General features: G+C 37.5%; 1 protein-coding gene across 1 annotated transcript in view; it reads left to right on the top strand.

The window, feature by feature from the left end:
* The window catches only part of prickle3 (prickle homolog 3), a 58,840-nt gene that overhangs the window by 5,461 nt on the left and 34,185 nt on the right, over window positions 1-19,194 (top strand). The window contains exon 2 of the mRNA XM_016235237.1: window positions 6,716-6,801. Coding sequence (XP_016090723.1) covers window positions 6,716-6,801 — 86 coding nt within the window. The remainder of the gene's footprint in view (window positions 1-6,715; window positions 6,802-19,194) is intronic.

Genomic DNA, 19,194 nt, shown 5'->3' with positions numbered 1-19,194 from the left:
CACTAAAGATGTGAATTGGATTAGATTATTTTGAATGGATTAGAAAGCGGCTCTATGTAATGTGTTGATTCAGATGTTTACCAGATGGTCTTAATCTTGTAGTCATGAGTATACAAATGAAATGAATGGAGATCATTTGATATTGTCCTTTTAATTTTGACCAGGAGACACAGGCAAGTGTCTTGACATATGAGAACAGACAGGTGACCCTTTGACATTCAGATTTTGTATGTGCTATACTAACTATTATCCAGAAAGTCCTACTGTGCTACTGTAACTCAGCACGAGTAAACAATGATGGTGGGCCTTTTAAAAAGTGTTTTTGAGCTTCTGACCTCTCGTAACTGTCGTCATGGTCACAATCGAGAGGAGATTTCCCCTGAGGGTGTGGACAGGAAGACACCCCGAGGGCATCCTGTCTCACCGTCACAGACGGGACACAAAGGTGGCTCGGACACCAGTTTTCTACATAAAACCTTCGAGTCATAGTTGTTTATTCACATACACTGTGGCTGTGCATGTCATAAATTTGTTTATGCTCTTTCACACTATCTTTACTATGCAGACATATCCACACATTAATCTGCTCAATAACCGATGAGAGATAACTCTGCTAATATGACCACTGCTTATCAAGTAAAATGAAAGTAGTTTTTGTACTTTTTGTTGCCTTCCTTACTTGCTTTACTCTTTACATTTTTTACATTCTGTACTTCCTTTACTTGCATTTTTATTTACATTGCTTTCTGCACCTTTTTTGTAATTTAGGCCTACTTTACTTACTAGAGCCCGAACGATGTGTGTTTTTTGGGGCCGATACCGATATTTGGGAGTAAAAAAAGGCCGATATCGATATATCGGCCGATATTCTGTTTGTATATTATAGTACAGTACCAGTCAAAAGTTTGGACACTTTCCCATTCGTGTGTCCAAACATTTGACTGGTACTATATATAGAATACAGTATATACATAAACAGAATATATATATATATACATAAACAAATTTTTTGCAATGATCACTCAAATGTGGTGATCAAACACTTATAATGACGTGACAAAGATATGTAATGGAGGCAGGACATTTAACAATAAACTTCAAAATGAGTCTGACATCAGTGCATTGAACAGTAAAGTTGAAGTTTATTCAACTTTAATTCAATTAAATTCCATTCAACTTTATTCCGTTGAAGTTTATTTCACTTCGGAACATTCATTCACGGATTTACGCTACTGTCTTCACACACAGACAGAACTTACTAGAAAAGTGGGAATTGTGACATAATATACCTCTGTAAATAAATACAATATAAATTCACGTCTCGCGCACTTTAATGCCCTTTGAATGCAACGTGTACATTTCCTTGTAATCATGGTGGAATTTCATGTGAAGTCCACTTCGCGGGGCACTTACTGTCGAATAAGCCAAAGCTTGAATGCTGCCTGAACAAGTCCTTACTGAAGTGAAAGTGTTGACTGGTGTCACTATCTCGTGAACGCGCCGGCGGATCTCCACCAAATTCGGGGGATCCCTTCAGCTCGAGGAGCCCCCTCGAACGCGCGTCGGTAGCCCCCCGGGATCGCTTGATCGGTCGGTGCCGGACCGCAAATTTAACCACCCGTAACTCCCGAACCCCGGGGGCTATCGACGAGGGGGTGGTCTCATTCGAAAGAGGGCCTCGAGACGTACACTCGATTCATGTTTGAGAGGGTTCCTCGAGCTGAAGGGAACCCTGAATTTGGTGTGGATCCGCCGCGCCATTACGGAGATATGGCCGTTCAAAGTTTCAATGGTTTTCCATAGACTTAAGCTTTAAAGCGTTTCATTCAAGTCGCCAGTAGCAAACAATGGAGCGCGCTCTGCTGGACAAATTAAGTAATTACACCATTTCAAGCATTTTATCTGCTTTATATGCTCTGTAAACAAATTTTCATATCGGCAGCGTAGCGGTGGCATATTCGCCAATACCGATATATCGGCGATAGGCTCATATCGGCCGATAATATTGGCTAAAAGATATATCGGTCGGGCTCTATTACTTACATTACCTGTCTCACTTTCACTGCTTTGCTTTCTCAGGTATTTTCATTTTTGTACTTTTGCTACTTATATTATTTTTTGTAACTTTACTTACTTTACATACTTGCATTTCTTTCAGCACTTTTATTATTCACATTACTTTCCTTTCTTTACTTGTTTGCGTCACTTGTTACTTTTATTACTTTAATTTCCATATATTACTTTTGTTACTTTCCTTACTTTACATACTTGCGTTACTTTTTGCTTTACGTTCCTTATACTACTTTACTTTACATTCTTGAATTACTTGTTACTTGTCTTATTTTTAACACTGTTGTTACATACTTTACTTTACTTACATGTGTCAGTTTTAGCATTTTTATTACTTACTTTATAATACTTTCATTACATTACTTATTTTACACAGTTGCATTACTATTGTTACTTGCATTATTTTTAACGCTGTCGTTACTTGCTTTACTTTCCTTTATATTACTTTCACTTCCTTGTGTTACTTGTGGCACTTTTGTTCTTACATTACTTGCTTACATTACTACTGCTACTTTTGTTGCTTACCTTACCTGTGTCACTTTATGTACTTGAAAACCTACAAACTTTGTGTTTTGTTTAAGGACTTTTGAGGAAGTCTGTGTAGCCCTTATTAGACGAAATAAAACAAATTTGTTTTTCAAATAATTTATTACTTTCCTTGCTTATGTTACTTTGAGTACATTTGTTACTTTCCTCATTTGCATTACTTTGGGTATTTGAGAACTTTTAAACTATGCATTTTGTAAATCCTTATATAGCTGAATCTCGCTTTAGATAAAATATTCTAAACTGGGATACAGTAAATGTTTTTGACAAATGTGTTTAACAAAATAAACACAAAAACAACCGAACAAACAAAACAAATACATTCTTGTCTCTTTCAACCCCACTTGTATACATTCATCATTATCATATAAACTGCTATAGGATGCAGCCTTCAGTTTTGTTTTTAAATGCACAATAGTACATTAAATCAAATCCATGAACATTAGCAGCTTTGGACCTGTATGGCAGGTTTTCTTCTTTATAACCACACCAGTTTGATGCCTGTAAAAATGGCAGCTTTGTTTCTCACAGAACGCTCTCAGACTATCTACAGTTGTGTCTGTACAAGGCGACACAGGAAAAACATTTGTGAGATTTTTTTTCCTCATACCTCCCCCTTCTTTCCAATTCATTCCTTTAAACAGGCTAATGCAATTAACTTTTCAGTGAAGAAAAAACACTCAAAGATCCTGTCCCCTCTCTCTCTCTCTCTCTCTCAGTAGTGAATAGCAGTGCTCTGGTCTTGGTTCAGTGAAGTGTTAGAGTTCACTGATCTTACAGGCAGTGTTTGTTTTAGCACGCGTGTTTCCATAGATCTCTCGTTCCTGGCGCAGTGTCTCTCTCACACTCACTCATCCTGACTGGGCTTTGTACTGATGTTCTGTCACAGTACACAAAGCTTAATAGTGCTTCTTGTCTGCAGAAAGAAATTCAAATTATGTTTGTTTAACAAAAGTGTATTGCTGCGTTACATTGTTATGTTGTTCTTAAAAATGTTAAAAAGCTTGTTTTTTGTCAAATAAAGTGCATTGTCTATTTTTGTGTTTTCTCCTGAAAGAAAATGCCTATTATTGAGTACTCAGCTAATTGTATTATGGTCCTGTGATGGTATGATATACACTATAAACTATAATATAAATATAAAATCTGACATTTTAATACATGCCATCTTTACAAGTATAATTTCCTTCTTTATGTAGCCTAGCTGAAAAACAAAAACCAGACTTTTTTTTTTTTTTTTTTTTTTTTTTTTTTTTTTTTTTTTCCTTTGTCTTGTTTTCAAAATGGTTCTCGCACTTTCACACACTTTCTCCCGGGTTCCCCCTCAGTATATGTGTGAGAGAGCAAACCAGGTGTTGTAGTTTTATGGCTGTTGTGTTGCCGTATATAGGCATGTCAAAGATTTCAAACACCCTAACTACGTCACTTGCAGGTTTTGAAGAACAAGTTCTCAGTTTTATTGCTTTATTTGTTCCCACAAACAAGCAGAAGACCTTGAGGCTAAACTAAGCCTGACATGGAGCTGTACAGTAGAAATATCTCGATTTGTACGTAACGCAGAGTTGCTCTTCAACATTTTGGTGCTGTGTGTTTTGTTGGAGAAATTTGTGTCGCAGACCTAGAAAAACAGAAAAATCTTATTTAGGATATTATATGCATCACCAGACATCAAAACAACTTAGAGCAACTTATCTGCGACAACAGCAAAATAACTAAATACTAAAATTACTAAAAATACTGAATGCAATTCTAATTTATTTTTACTAAAAATATACGAATGACACACTTCATTTGCTAAGATTCTCAAGTGCACAGCTAGTTGACACTTTACAATCCCATAATGCCACGGGAGCTGGGAAGTTGTCAGATAAAAATGAATCAATAAATAAATTTTAAGCCAAAAAAACTTTTTGGTTACATTCTTCAAAATATCTTCTTTTGTGTTTTACAGATTAAAAGGAAAGTCATACAGGTGTCGAACAAGATGAACAAGTAAATGATGACAGAATGTTCATTTTGGGGTGAACTATCCCTTTTACAACGCCTGAGTGAATTATTTTCCAGATTGTTAGTACGTTACAGGTCAGAGCATACAGGTCAAAGGACAGTGTCAGCTGGGTGGATGTAGCGAGTCCAGGAATGCATTTATACTACACACCTGCATACCTAAACAACATATTTAATTCATTAAGTTCATTGAAGTTAATCTCTGTACAACAATAAATGCTGTATTATTCATGCAAAGACAGAAGCTGGCGATACCACTTTGTAAGGAAACACTTATAGATGCAATCCCCTCACCTTATGTTCAAAATTCACCTTTTTTGAGATCAAAATATCAAAATAGGTCACATATGAGATTCGTGTAGATCTGATGAGAAACATTTTGGGTAATTTTTTCTGTATACTGGACCAGACAGATTAAGGTCACTGTTCTTGATGCTCGAAATATTCAAAGAAATTTCAAAATATTGAATTGACGCTTCGCAAAAACCCGCCCTCCTTAGTTACTGTTGCTATGTCCGACAAACAATGCCGCTCTCTCACTACACATCATGTTCTGACGCAGTCACAACAACATCGCGGAGCAAAGAGGACACTGACAACACACCGACAGACAGACAAGACAAGACAAGATTTTGTCTTTTTTTATTTAATTCAAACAATAAATGGCGTTTTGTGGCTCTTTAATGTGTCGTGACAGATCGCTGGATTGCCTCAGTTCAAGCGGCACGTGAACCGATCGTCTTTTTATATTTACTTAAAGCACAAAATAAACATGAATGAACATCAGAACGTATTTTGTTTCAATCACTGAAAGATGTCAATACACACTATTTTTCAAGTTTAAGTCCACCAAAGGTATTCTACTCTCCGGTCTGATTTGTTTTTCGGACAAGATGGCAGATTCTGCGTTATGATTGGTCAGAGCACCTGTCAATCAAGTTTTTTTGTGAAGGGTCAATTGAGGGTGGAGGTTCATATGAATGTATCTGAAGGGAACTGATCATTTTCAGAAAATTTCCGATGGCATTTTCTTTTAATTTTACCTCCATTTATTGCGTATTAAAGTAGTGTTTATCCACCTTTTATTCAGGGTAAGAACAGGTGCAGCCATTTGTACATTTAGTGGGATTGGCTTCCGGTGTCATTTCCAGCTATTTTTAGCTGTACAAAACAGCTTGTTTTGCTGCTTGATAATGCAAACTGGTGTGTCGAACCTTATTATTTTAATGTATGATCTTTATTATGAACACACTGGTTTGTAGAGCAAACTATTTGACCTTTTACTGCACTTTAGTCTTCTTGTTATTTCCCTACAGCGGCTAATGAACCAAAAATCTTGCACATTCACAGAAAATGGCTTATTTCTGTGTTGAAAAATAAGATGGATAGTTTACACCGGTAGCCATGGAAACACAATATTGCGGCTGTTCCATAAGCGCCACCTGCCGTCAAAGAGTGAATGCAGTTTTAGCATAATTTCACAAAGCTAAAGTGAGACCATTGTGTTTCCCTTAAATCTTGAAATTATGCAATTTAATTTAAATGAAAAGAAATGCTCATGTATGAAGCATCGTTTTTTTAGAATGTGATTTAAAAACAGTGGTTGCCTCTAATGGTTATCTGTTAAAAAAAAAAAAAAGCAATCTGTATCAGTATCGGCCAATATGCTTGTAAAAAAATTGGCAATCGTAATTTGCCATGAAAAATAATGTACATTTTTGTAGTTGTAGCCTATACTTATAGCCTATGACCTATAGTCATTACTTTCACTGACTATTAAGAGTAAGTCGAGCAAGTGAGTACACTGCTCCACTCAAACTGAGAGAGTATACACACACAAACACACATGTGTGTGTGTGTATTTTGAATGACAATGTATATATACTGGTGGTGTCCAACTGGACCAATTCTGATCGTAGTGGTGGGTCGCTTGGACCAAAAATTATTTTTTTAGTTGAAAACAGTGTTGTGTAAACGCAATCAGATCTCGTTCATTACCAATTTATTCAGAAGTTCTCTTTAATATAACTGGCTGTAAATGGGATGTAAATGATGAGCTAGTATTGACAGTGTGTGTAATTGTGTCCTGCAGATAGACGCGGATGAGGATCCAGACCGGGGGCAGCCGTGTATGCGCTGTGGAGAACAGTGTCCTGGCTTCCGCATGCATGGATGGAGGTAAGACTGCGGCGCTAAAACTTGAGGAAAGACCCAGAACGAAGGCTATCAAAACTTCCTTGTCCTCCCTTTTTACTGTCTTTTTGTCACTTGAAATGAAAAAGATGCAAGATAGATTCAAAGCAACACATTCGATATATGTACTACAGGATCCGACACTTTACTTACTTTTGAAGGACATTCGTCCCAGGCCTGGGAATGTGCAGATGGAAACTTAACATCCTCAGACATAACATCTTGGATAATTGTTTTAGTTATGCGTTTGTTTTGAAATTAAGTTGCGGAAAAGGAAAGGAGGGAATATGGTGCTGATAAACGACCAGATACACGTGTGTGTGTGTGTGTGTGTGTGTGTGGAGTGAGACCTGGGATTCTTGTGTGTAACGTGAGACGTCTAATCATATTTCCAGAGCTGGTAATGAGAGCTGCGCAGTGTTTACACTGAGCACACTTCACTGTTACACCATTAGACAAGCATCAGCTGAAGAATGAGGAGCTTTAGTGTAGCTGTAGTGCATGTTTGTGTTCTCTGCTCTCTAATGCTGATCTCACTATAATATTGCAGGGTTCTTGATTGTTCTGGGAACGAGTTTATGACTCCAACATTATCCACATGTAAACAATCCAGATCACTTGGCATCAGCTGGTAAATGCGCCTGCTTGGCTGTTTAACAGATGCTGTTTCACTTTCTCTTGTGTCAGTTCCAGAATTTCACAGACAGACTTGTGAATGAATAATACACAACATACTTTTATCAAAAAACAATTCTGAAATACAAATTCTGAATTTTAACACATTCGAGTCTGTTTTGCAACCATTAGGCCTATTTTTTATTTAGCTATATGTATTCACTCGTAAAAATGCTGGGTTAAATACAATCCAGTGCTGGGTGAAATATGGACAAACCCAGGAATTGGGTTGTTTTGACCCAGTGGTTGGGTTAAATGTTTAACCCAACCTTCTGGGTAGTAGCTCAACCGTATTTAACCCAGCATTTTTTAGAGTGCATATAATATACATAAGCACTTGACTTCATTGTTAATTTTTGGCCTTGTGTATTCGCCATTGAAAAATCCATCAATCAGCAGACACATTACTTCTGAAATCATGACCACTTACGCACAGTAGATTTGGAAATATTCATATTTATTTCAGAGGCTGTTCAGAGCTGTAGATTGTTTCCATAAGATTAATTTTAGATGTCAGGAATAAGAATCCAAAGGGCAGTTTGTGACGTTAATACATGCCAGCTGCTGATCCTTCTTTTTGTGGGCATTTTTTTTTTAAACATCACAAATGGACCATGTGACTGCTGTGGTTTAGCTGTCTTAGAAGTCTCTCTTTTTCAGAATCACTTGCCGATTTCTTCATCAGCTACTGCAATCTGTTTAATCTGTTTAGCTTTTATGCACCACTGTAAAAAAAAAAAAAAGATGGCATAAGTTCTGAGAGGTTTTACTTTTGTGCGACACTACATCCACACTAATAGGTGTCAGTATGCAGTATAAGACCACCGTTGTATAAGGGCACATAAAGGTTAAACTATATATTTGACTGAAAGCACATATGTATGTCCTCACAGTTTAGGGTCATATTTTGACCACTTGTTTAAACGCACACTATAAAAAAATGCTGGGTTAAAATTTTAAAAACAACCCAGAGCTGGGTAAAAATTGGTCTGAACAAATGTATAACTCAGCAGCTGGGTTGTTTAATCGGAGACAAGCTCAACAAAGCGGTAGGCTAGAAAAAAATAACTCTGTGTTAAAAATGACCCAGCAACTTGGTTACAGAAAAACTACCGAGCACCTGGGTAAAGAATATTAAAAATAACCTAATAAAATGACCCAACAAGCTGAATCCAGCATTTCGGTTAAAAAATAACCCATTATGTTTTAGAGTGCACACACATGCCTCTGAAACGCTTACCTTCAACTGGCAGCCGGTGTGTGAAGAAGCCAGACAATGACCTGGAACAAATGCTAAAGGACATGAGGCATTCCAGTGAGTTCAAAGGTGTGTGTGTGTGTGTGTGTGCTTTATACATAGCTATATGTTGGAGGGAAAATTGTTGCAAGAATTTTGAAAAATATGATCAAATTTAATCATGTTAAAACTGGTTAATGAATAAAGTAAATAATATAAAAAACTATTAAAAAATAATTTTCAGCAATTGAAATAAACCTGAAATAAAATAGATTTAAAATATAGACTTGAGAAATGTACATGAGATATGTTACCTAACATATGATATGATATGATAACTAACTAAAATAAGTTTAAGTACTTAAATTACTAAAACTGAAATAAAAACTAATTAAAGCTAAAAAAGAAATATAAAAAAATGAATAAAAAATGACAAAGGTACATAGCAAAATCACTTAAACTAAAATTATAATGAAAACTAACAGAATATAAAAATAGAGAATTAAAAAAAAATGAATAAATGCGAACAGTGTATATAAATAATACATATATAATAATAGTCTATGGTATGTCCTCATTTATGCCCTGATTTACTAAAGGTTTGCATGTATAAAAACCCATGCAAACTTGATAGCATGTGTATCTTAATGATGTTATATTTGGGGATTGTATCATTCTGAAGCACAAAAAAAATTAAATTGCAAGTTAGCTTAATGAATATATAATTTCAGATGTAATTTGGTTGTGCATCAATGCTGAACTACAGTGAAGTCAGTAATTTGGGGGTGGAAATTCAGATTTCTTTTTGAGATGAAACCGTGCTGGAATGTCATTAATATGTTACTAATAGCCTAATTTCTTTTAACTGAACTCATACAACATTGCCCTACATTTTCAAGTGTTAGGATGCCATAGTAAATAAATATTGGACTACTATATTAACACACACACACACACACATTCCTCTTTTTAGGGGATGTAACAGGACCTCATACTGCTATAAATGAACAAGTGCATGAGATCTGTTCTCACCTTAAATTAGTGGGACGGCACTAGCTTTTGGCACCATTGGTCTGTTTTATTCCCATGTGTGTGTCTAATAGGGGTGGAACGATACATGTATTCGTACCGAACCGTCACGGTACGGACATCTCGGTTCGGTGCATGAGGCCTTACAACGAATACAGGCAATTTACCCCAAATCCAGAAGGGGACGCCCACAGCAGAAGGACAGCGAATGCCATGAGTTACGCACTTAAAAACAAAGCCCACTAGACAGTGACCATGTGCTGATTCTGAACATGTCTCTCACTGACAAAGGAGTATACTTTAAAGGCTTGTGCACTCAACTGTTTGCGAAATGGAAACATTGCCCTACATTTTCAAGTATTAGGATGCCATAGTAAATAAATATTGGACTACTATATTAACACACACACACACACACACACATTCCTCTTTTTAGGGGATGTAACAGGACCTCATACTGCTATAAATGAACAAGTGCATGAGATCTGTTCTCACCTTAAATTAGTGGGACGGCACTAGCTTTTGGCACCATTGGTCTGTTTTATTCCCATGTGTGTGTCTAATAGGGGTGGAACGATACATGTATTCGTACCGAACCGTCACGGTACGGACATCTCGGTTCGGTGCATGAGGCCTTACAACGAATACAGGCAATTTACCCCAAATCCAGAAGGGGACGCCCACAGCAGAAGGACAGCGAATGCCATGAGTTACGCACTTAAAAACAAAGCCCACTAGACAGTGACCATGTGCTGATTCTGAACATGTCTCTCACTGACAAAGGAGTATACTTTAAAGGCTTGTGCACTCAACTGTTTGCGAAATGGAGCTTTGTGCTCATGTATCCTACCTCTCTCATTCGGCACTAATCCAAATATTCCATAATATTTCCATATTTGCGATGTAACGTATCTGAATGCTAAACTTTGTACTTCAGTCGCGTTCCAACGGTGACACAGAGCCGGGCGCGCGGTGATGTTTGGTTCACTGTATTTTGTTTTGATAAAGTACCAACTGCGATGTCAAGTTAGCAATTCTGGAACTGATGTGTTTTGTGTGTGTGTGTGTGCACGCCGGCGCGATCACTTCAACTGTTTCCTTATACCAGCAAAAACAACTTTAAACACTTATTGTCTTATTAATAATGCATCACCGTATAAAGGTCTACTTTTATTTGTGTACACTCACAATGAAAACAAAACATTGTGCTTTTGTGAAATAAAGAAAACAAATAGGATGTCACTTTCTGCCATTTAGGTTTCCTTTCTGTGAACAAATTAAGCCTGACACAAAAATTAACTGAAACGCAGCGTATATAGGCTACGTTACGTGTCGCACTGTTTTTTTTCTATTGTTTACTAAAATATATTTCAATAATTTATGCTTGTATGTATATATGTACTGCAGATTTGATATATATATATATATAACATAATGTAATAATATTTAGTATTTTCACATCTAGGTGGAAAAAATAGTAATTTGTACTACTGTCTGTTCAAAATAAATGAAAAGAAACAGCATAGTAGATTTGTTTTTTTCCCTGTTGTACCGAAATCGTATCGAACCGTGACCCCCCGAATCGAGGTATGTACCGAACCGTGACATCTGTGTACCGTTACACCTCTAGTGTCTAAATGAACAGAGCAGAAAGTAGCCATAAATCTTGTTACTGCGCTCTTCAATCTCACGCCTGCGGTTCTGACCAGAGTCATACATCAGCATCAGGCGAAATGCGAAAATCTGTTGCCCATTCTTCACACTTCACATACTACAAACTAATCCAGAGAACAGAAACAAGCACATCTACATCTGCAACAACATGGCTTTAATCTGTCTATGTGCTGCTTTAATCTATGTGCAGTCTTCAGATTCTGCTCAACAAGCTCTTAAGCATTTGGTGTAGTATTTGTTGCAGTGATGTTACTGTTACTGTTTCTTTTTTCATATTCTTCCCATTGTGCCTTGTTTCTTTTCTTCACAGACTTTTTCCCCCATGTCCACCCGTCTGGCCCCCTATTTTGTGTCCTAATCCCTCCTGTCAGACTAATACGATTAGTCCTTTCAGGTCCTTCTGCTGCCAGACTGCAGGAATAGAGCCATCAGACTCCCACACTTCCCCTGCTCTCTGAAGAGTTTCCCTCTCCTGACTCACTGCTTCTTAATTTAATCATTGACTTGCTCTCATTCACTCACTCTCTTTTCCCTCCATTATGTCACACTTTTTTTCTTTAGATCAGTGTGGGCGAGTAACAATGCTACCTACTGTACTAGTAATATTTCTCAGTATTCTATGTCACTTTCTGCCATTTAGGTTTCCTTTCTGTGAACAAATTAAGCCTGACACAAAAATTAACTGAAACGCAGCGTATATAGGCTACGTTACGTGTCGCACTGTTTTTTTTCTATTGTTTACTAAAATATATTTCAATAATTTATGCTTGTATGTATATATGTACTGCAGATTTGATATATATATATATATAACATAATGTAATAATATTTAGTATTTTCACATCTAGGTGGAAAAAATAGTAATTTGTACTACTGTCTGTTTCAAAATAAAGAAAAGAAACAGCATAGTAGATTTGTTTTTTTCCCCTGTTGTACCGAAATCGTATCGAACCGTGACCCCCCGAATCGAGGTATGTACCGAAGCGTGACATCTGTGTACCGTTACACCTCTAGTGTCTAAATGAACAGAGCAGAAAGTAGCCATAAATCTTGTTACTGCGCTCTTCAATCTCACGCCTGCGGTTCTGACCAGAGTCATACATCAGCATCAGGCGAAATGCGAAAATCTGTTGCCCATTCTTCACACTTCACATACTACAAACTAATCCAGAGAACAGAAACAAGCGCATCTACATCTGCAACAACATGGCTTTAATCTGTCTATGTGCTGCTTTAATCTATGTGCAGTCTTCAGATTCTGCTCAACAAGCTCTTAAGCATTTGGTGTAGTATTTGTTGCAGTGATGTTACTGTTACTGTTACTGTTTCTTTTTTCATATTCTTCCCGTTGTGCCTTGTTTCTTTTCTTCACAGACTTTTTCCCCCATGTCCACCCGTCTGGCCCCCTATTTTGTGTCCTAATCCCTCCTGTCAGACTAATACGATTAGTCCTTTCAGGTCCTTCTGCTGCCAGACTGCAGGAATAGAGCCATCAGACTCCCACACTTCCCCTGCTCTCTGAAGAGTTTCCCTCTCCTGACTCACTGCTTCTTAATTTAATCATTGACTTGCTCTCATTCACTCACTCTCTTTTCCCTCCATTATGTCACACTTTTTTTCTTTAGATCAGTGTGGGCGAGTAACAATGCTACCTACTGTACTAGTAATATTTCTCAGTATTCTGACAGTAGTTGAGCTGTTTTCAGACTAGATGGTGTTTCCAATAACTACTTTTTTTTTTTAAAGGTTATTCAGATTCAAGTTCCAAAGTGTTTTTATTTTTATACACTACATTTGAATTGTTCTTGGTTGGTAAGATTTGTTAATAGTTTTGAAAGAAGTCTGTTATACAAGGGTGCATTTATTTGATTGAGAATACAGTAAAACAGCAATATTATGAAATATTATTGCGAATGTTTTCTATGTGAATATATGTTCAAATGTAGTTTTCTTTAGAGAAAGAAATATGTTGAATTTAAATGCTAAAGAGGAATTTATATGGTGACCTTAATTGAAACACAAGGTTGAAGGCCAGAGAATTACAGCACTGATTAAAATAATAGCTTCAATGCATTAAGTCTAGCTAACTTCTTTATAAGGTGGCTTGACTGTAGTTGACCTACTTTAAATTCTGAATAGCTTGTAGCTCAGTAAGGTACAGTGTCAAGGAAGCACCTCAACAGCTATTCATGTATAAAATCTGATATAGCTTTATTAATTCACCAGTGCACATGCACACAGATTTAGCGCTTCAGGCCAAACTCAACACTCACTGGATGACAGGATAACATCACATGCTGACAAGAAATGCATTTCTGAGACAGCAGAGGCACATGTTTTTGACACTAGAGCCAGAGGCGATGTGTTCGTGCTGTTTATTTGCCCTTTAAAGATATTATCTAGCCAGTAGCGCTGGATAGGATTCATTTGAACAAACTGTTTGTTTGGTTTGTTTCACTGAACTGGTAGAAGTGAATATCTCACTGGGATCACTCAAAAGTGTGGGGAACTATTTAAGAAATATATATTTCTTAGTTAATTATTGCTATTTAAGTATAGTTGTCGATCTATAAAAGAGAACACATTTTGCATTGTTTATGGTTGCAACATTTCAGCTGGCTAAAGGTGCAGGTACATTTACAATTAGTCATTGAATTTTCGATTGTTTTTTTTTTCCCCACATACCAAACTAATCCAGAGAACAGAAACAAGCACATCTACATCTGCAACAACATGGCTTTAATCTGTCTATGTGCTGCTTTAATCTATGTGCAGTCTTCAGATTCTGCTCAACAAGCTCTTAAGCATTTGGTGTAGTATTTGTTGCAGTGATGTTACTGTTACTGTTTCTTTTTTCATATTCTTCCCATTGTGCCTTGTTTCTTTTCTTCACAGACTTTTTCCCCCATGTCCACCCGTCTGGCCCCCTATTTTGTGTCCTAATCCCTCCTGTCAGACTAATACGATTAGTCCTTTCAGGTCCTTCTGCTGCCAGACTGCAGGAATAGAGCCATCAGACTCCCACACTTCCCCTGCTCTCTGAAGAGTTTCCCTCTCCTGACTCACTGCTTCTTAATTTAATCATTGACTTGCTCTCATTCACTCACTCTCTTTTCCCTCCATTATGTCACACTTTTTTTCTTTAGATCAGTGTGGGCGAGTAACAATGCTACCTACTGTACTAGTAATATTTCTCAGTATTCTGACAGTAGTTGAGCTGTTTTCAGACTAGATGGTGTTTCCAATAACTACTTTTTTTTTTTAAAGGTTATTCAGATTCAAGTTCCAAAGTGTTTTTATTTTTATACACTACATTTGAATTGTTCTTGGTTGGTAAGATTTGTTAATAGTTTTGAAAGAAGTCTGTTATACAAGGGTGCATTTATTTGATTGAGAATACAGTAAAACAGCAATATTATGAAATATTATTGCGAATGTTTTCTATGTGAATATATGTTCAAATGTAGTTTTCTTTAGAGAAAGAAATATGTTGAATTTAAATGCTAAAGAGGAATTTATATGGTGACCTTAATTGAAACACAAGGTTGAAGGCCAGAGAATTACAGCACTGATTAAAATAATAGCTTCAATGCATTAAGTCTAGCTAACTTCTTTATAAGGTGGCTTGACTGTAGTTGACCTACTTTAAATTCTGAATAGCTTGTAGCTCAGTAAGGTACAGTGTCAAGGAAGCACCTCAACAGCTATTCATGTATAAAATCTGATATAGCTTTATTAATTCACCAGTGCACATGCACACAGATTTAGCGCTTCAGGCCAAACTCAACACTCACTGGATGACAGGATAACATCACATGCTGACAAGAAATGCATTTCTGAGACAGCAGAGGCACATGTTTTTGACACTAGAGCCAGAGGCGATGTGTTCGTGCTGTTTATTTGCCCTTTAAAGATATTATCTAGCCAGTAGCGCTGGATAGGATTCATTTGAACAAACTGTTTGTTTGGTTTGTTTCACTGAACTGGTAGAAGTGAATATCTCACTGGGATCACTCAAAAGTGTGGGGAACTATTTAAGAAATATATATTTCTTAGTTAATTATTGCTATTTAAGTATAGTTGTCGATCTATAAAAGAGAACACATTTTGCATTGTTTATGGTTGCAACATTTCAGCTGGCTAAAGGTGCAGGTACATTTACAATTAGTCATTGAATTTTCGATTGTTTTTTTTTTCCCCACATACAAAAATAACAAATCAGACGGCTGAAACATGAAATACTTATACATGTTGGTGGACCAGTATGGATGTTTTAATGGCCAATGGCGATATCTTAGAGAGCAGGGTGGCTGATGGACAATATAAAGCCAATTTATATGATATAAATGTGCTATATAAATACTATTTAAGTTAAAGAATTGAAAAATAACAATCAATAAGAAAAAAAGAACTTGCAAAAAAAAATGCAAGACATTTTTATATAGCAACTTCTTGATTCTGTAGTCTTATTATAGTATTTTCACAAGTTAAGAAATTGTTGAAATTAAAAACGGTAATAAAAAGGAAACAAACACTAACCATACCAACAGTGCCATCTGTAATCTGGTAAGTCTCAGTGTTGCCAAAACAAAAGTGCTACTTCCGACACTTATCGGCCAAACAGAAAAACTTTTCAGCCAATGCTGATAATCAAAAGATTTCTAACCCTGAATTTATTAGCATGAACTGAAATGACAGTAACTTCATTGCACAGGGCCAAATTGAATTTAAAAACACAATAAAACTTCATATTTGTGTGACTTAATTAGCTGTGATTTAGCTAGAAGGTGATTATGTGTGCAAGGATGATGAAATGTCTGTGAATAGACTGGTCCCAGAAAGCGTGCCAGCTGAGCACAAACAGAGAGAGAGAGCTGGAGAGGACATCCATCATGTCACGCGTGTCTGCTGGAGTACAATTTTAGATGTTGTCCGAGACAGTTGTCATGGAGGTTGTCCAGCTCTTGAGAGAATTTGATTGAGTTACTAGTGAGCTCCTGGTCATGATAAGAGAGTCTGTCAGGATGATACTAGTTGAATTACCCTTGGAGAGTCAGGCAGCTATTACTCAACCACTAATTGCTGCCATCGTGACACCTGTACCAAAAAGTGTCCATGTGTTACTGAAACCATATCCCTCTATTACTCATCTTCAAGTCTGAAACTCTTTAGTGCAGAACACTGTTTATGCTGCATTAAAAAAAAGGTGTTTTTGTACATCAAATGCCTGACTGTAGGTAACAGGAAATTTGCATTATCAATATAGAGTGCATTGGTGCCCGCCCACTTTTTTCAACTGCGGTGGTTCTGGAAGTATTTTTTCCATTTATAGGGGTTTTTAAAAATGTCTTCTTTAAAGGGGTATAAGTCATGAACCAAAGCTATGCTTTAATTTAAAGTAAAAAAGTACATGAAAATCAGACAAAAACACAAAGGTGCAAGACTGTGTACATAATGAAAGAACTACAATCCCATGAAGCACTGCAAATACAATACTGCAAATACAAATACTTAAAGCTGCAGTTCGTAACTTTTTTTGGTTAAAAATGATCCGAAATCAATATTTGAGGAAGTACATAACCAGCCAGTGTTCAAAACTATCGCCTTACTTTAGAATCGGAATCAGAATGAGCTTTATTGCCAGGTATGTTTACACATACGAGGAATTTGTTTTAGTGACAGAAGCTCCCGCGGCGAGTAGAAAGGCTTACAGTTAATGAAGAGCACTTCTAGATCGAGACAGCACATCTTTTCCAACACAGTTACATCTGTACACCACCTCTCATTGATGTAAAAGCATGTCCCGCCGCTGCACGATTTCCCCGTTGATTCTGCTTCGCAGTCCGCTCTGAACAGCTGAAAGCCCGGCAGATGAAGCGCACTGACCGGAATGGCATCATTGAGCCAGGTTTCCGTGAAACACAGAGCAGCAGAGTTTGAAAAATCCTTGTTTGTCCGGGGGAGCAGAAGAAGTTTGTCCGTTTTGTTGGGTAGAGAGCGGAGATTCGCCAGATGGGGATGCTAGGCAACGCCGTTCGAAAACCGCGCAGTCTGACCTTGACGAGCGTACCGGCTCACTTCACCCGTCTGCACGTCCTGAAGCGCTTGATCAGCGCCGCAGCTCCGCCAACTACAATGTTCAGCAAAACGTCCGAATAATTGAAATCCGGTAGGAGATTTTGTGGTGTGTTCTGCCGAATGTTCAGCAGTTCATCCCTGGCAAAACTGATCGTGTTTGAGAAACAAAAAACTGGAAAAACTAACAAAAACAGTACAAACATTGGAGAGCCAAGCACTGAGGCGGCCGTCCGCGGCGCCATCTTGAGTCATCTTTAGCCGGATTCACAACGGTTATCTTATAATAATGTTTTCTAATTTAAGTGGTACGGGTAGGTTTTCACAGGAAATTCGAGCATTGCACTGCGTCATTACGTCACTTCTGTAAACAAAGAAGTTGTCACTAGTAGGCTATCGCATGTGAGGATCCTGCAGGTGGAGGATCGTTTATAGCCTTTTCTCACAGCAGCTGGAATAATTAAATGTATAATTTTGATGGCGGATTGTAATCCAGAAAGGATTATGTGTTTATGAAACACATGTGAATGAAATTAAATTATATTCCAGTTATAAATGTGCTTCTGATTACAGATAGCCTGGGATTACACAAGATTTGTATTTTAAAGAAAACCAGTTCGAAGGGAGCATAATTTGCTTTTTGGGTTAAAATATTTTCTTAATATGAAATTCGAAGAGTATGACAATTAGATTAGACTGTGCAGAAATTGAAATCTACACGCTAATACACACTATACTGATAGTCACCAATGCTGATGTTGTTAAAGGGGTCATATGATGCAATTTAAATTTTTCCTTTCTCTTTGGAGTGTTACAAGCTCTTGGTGCATAAAGAAGATCTGTAAAGTTGCAAAGACTGAAGTCTCAAATCCAAAGAGATATTCTTTATAAAAGTTAAGAGTCAGCCACGCCTACCTAAAACGGCTCGTTCTAACACGCCCCCACATACCTACGTCACTATGTGGGAAGATTTGCATAACGCCGCCCAAATGTTCACGCAAAGAAAGAAGGCGTAACTTTTATTCTCGCTGTAGTATTGTTGTTGCCACCGCTGCCATGTCGTGAAGGTGCTGTGTTTCGTTGTGAAAACGAAACTACTTTGTTTGGCCTTCCAAAAGAGGAGGATACCCGCTTCGTCATGCCTGGAGCTGATCCGTGCTGGTCGCTGAGGGAATACATCAACTTTGCGCTGTGGATCGCCGGATCGGCTTTCACTGTGGACGAAGCGGCGTCCAGCCCGGGGTCGTCACATGTGGTTGCTGCAAGCCCGCCGTGTCACTCGTATGGTTTTGAATGGGGAAAATGCAACGCTCAATAAACGCTATCGAACGAAGCCCCACCTTCTGAGCAAAAGAGCCAATCACTAATCGGTAAAGTCAGCACGTCACTGCAGCTGCCGTTAGAAGTCACGGTTGCTATATAAACAGTCAGCATTCTGAGACATGCACTTAGGACTGTGCATGCGCATTGGCTGATCTAGCCTAAAAAATTGGCTTTTTATAATGCTATTTGAACTAGGGCTGGACGATATGGGCAAAATTTATATCACGATATATTTCTTAATTTCGGTCAATACGATATAATTCTGATATCGATATGAACACTATTTTAAAAAAGCCTCATACAAACTGCCAAGAACACACACAACAGATGTCTGTACCTACAACCTTATGAAAAATTAATTTGCC

This window comes from Sinocyclocheilus grahami, unplaced genomic scaffold, assembly GCF_001515645.1.
Source record: "Sinocyclocheilus grahami isolate Dianchi unplaced genomic scaffold, SAMN03320097.WGS_v1.1 scaffold465.1, whole genome shotgun sequence".
In the NCBI taxonomy this organism is placed as follows: domain Eukaryota; kingdom Metazoa; phylum Chordata; class Actinopteri; order Cypriniformes; family Cyprinidae; genus Sinocyclocheilus; species Sinocyclocheilus grahami.
The sequence above is the reverse complement of the archived record's forward strand: the minus strand, read 5'-3'. Positions and strand labels throughout refer to the sequence as shown.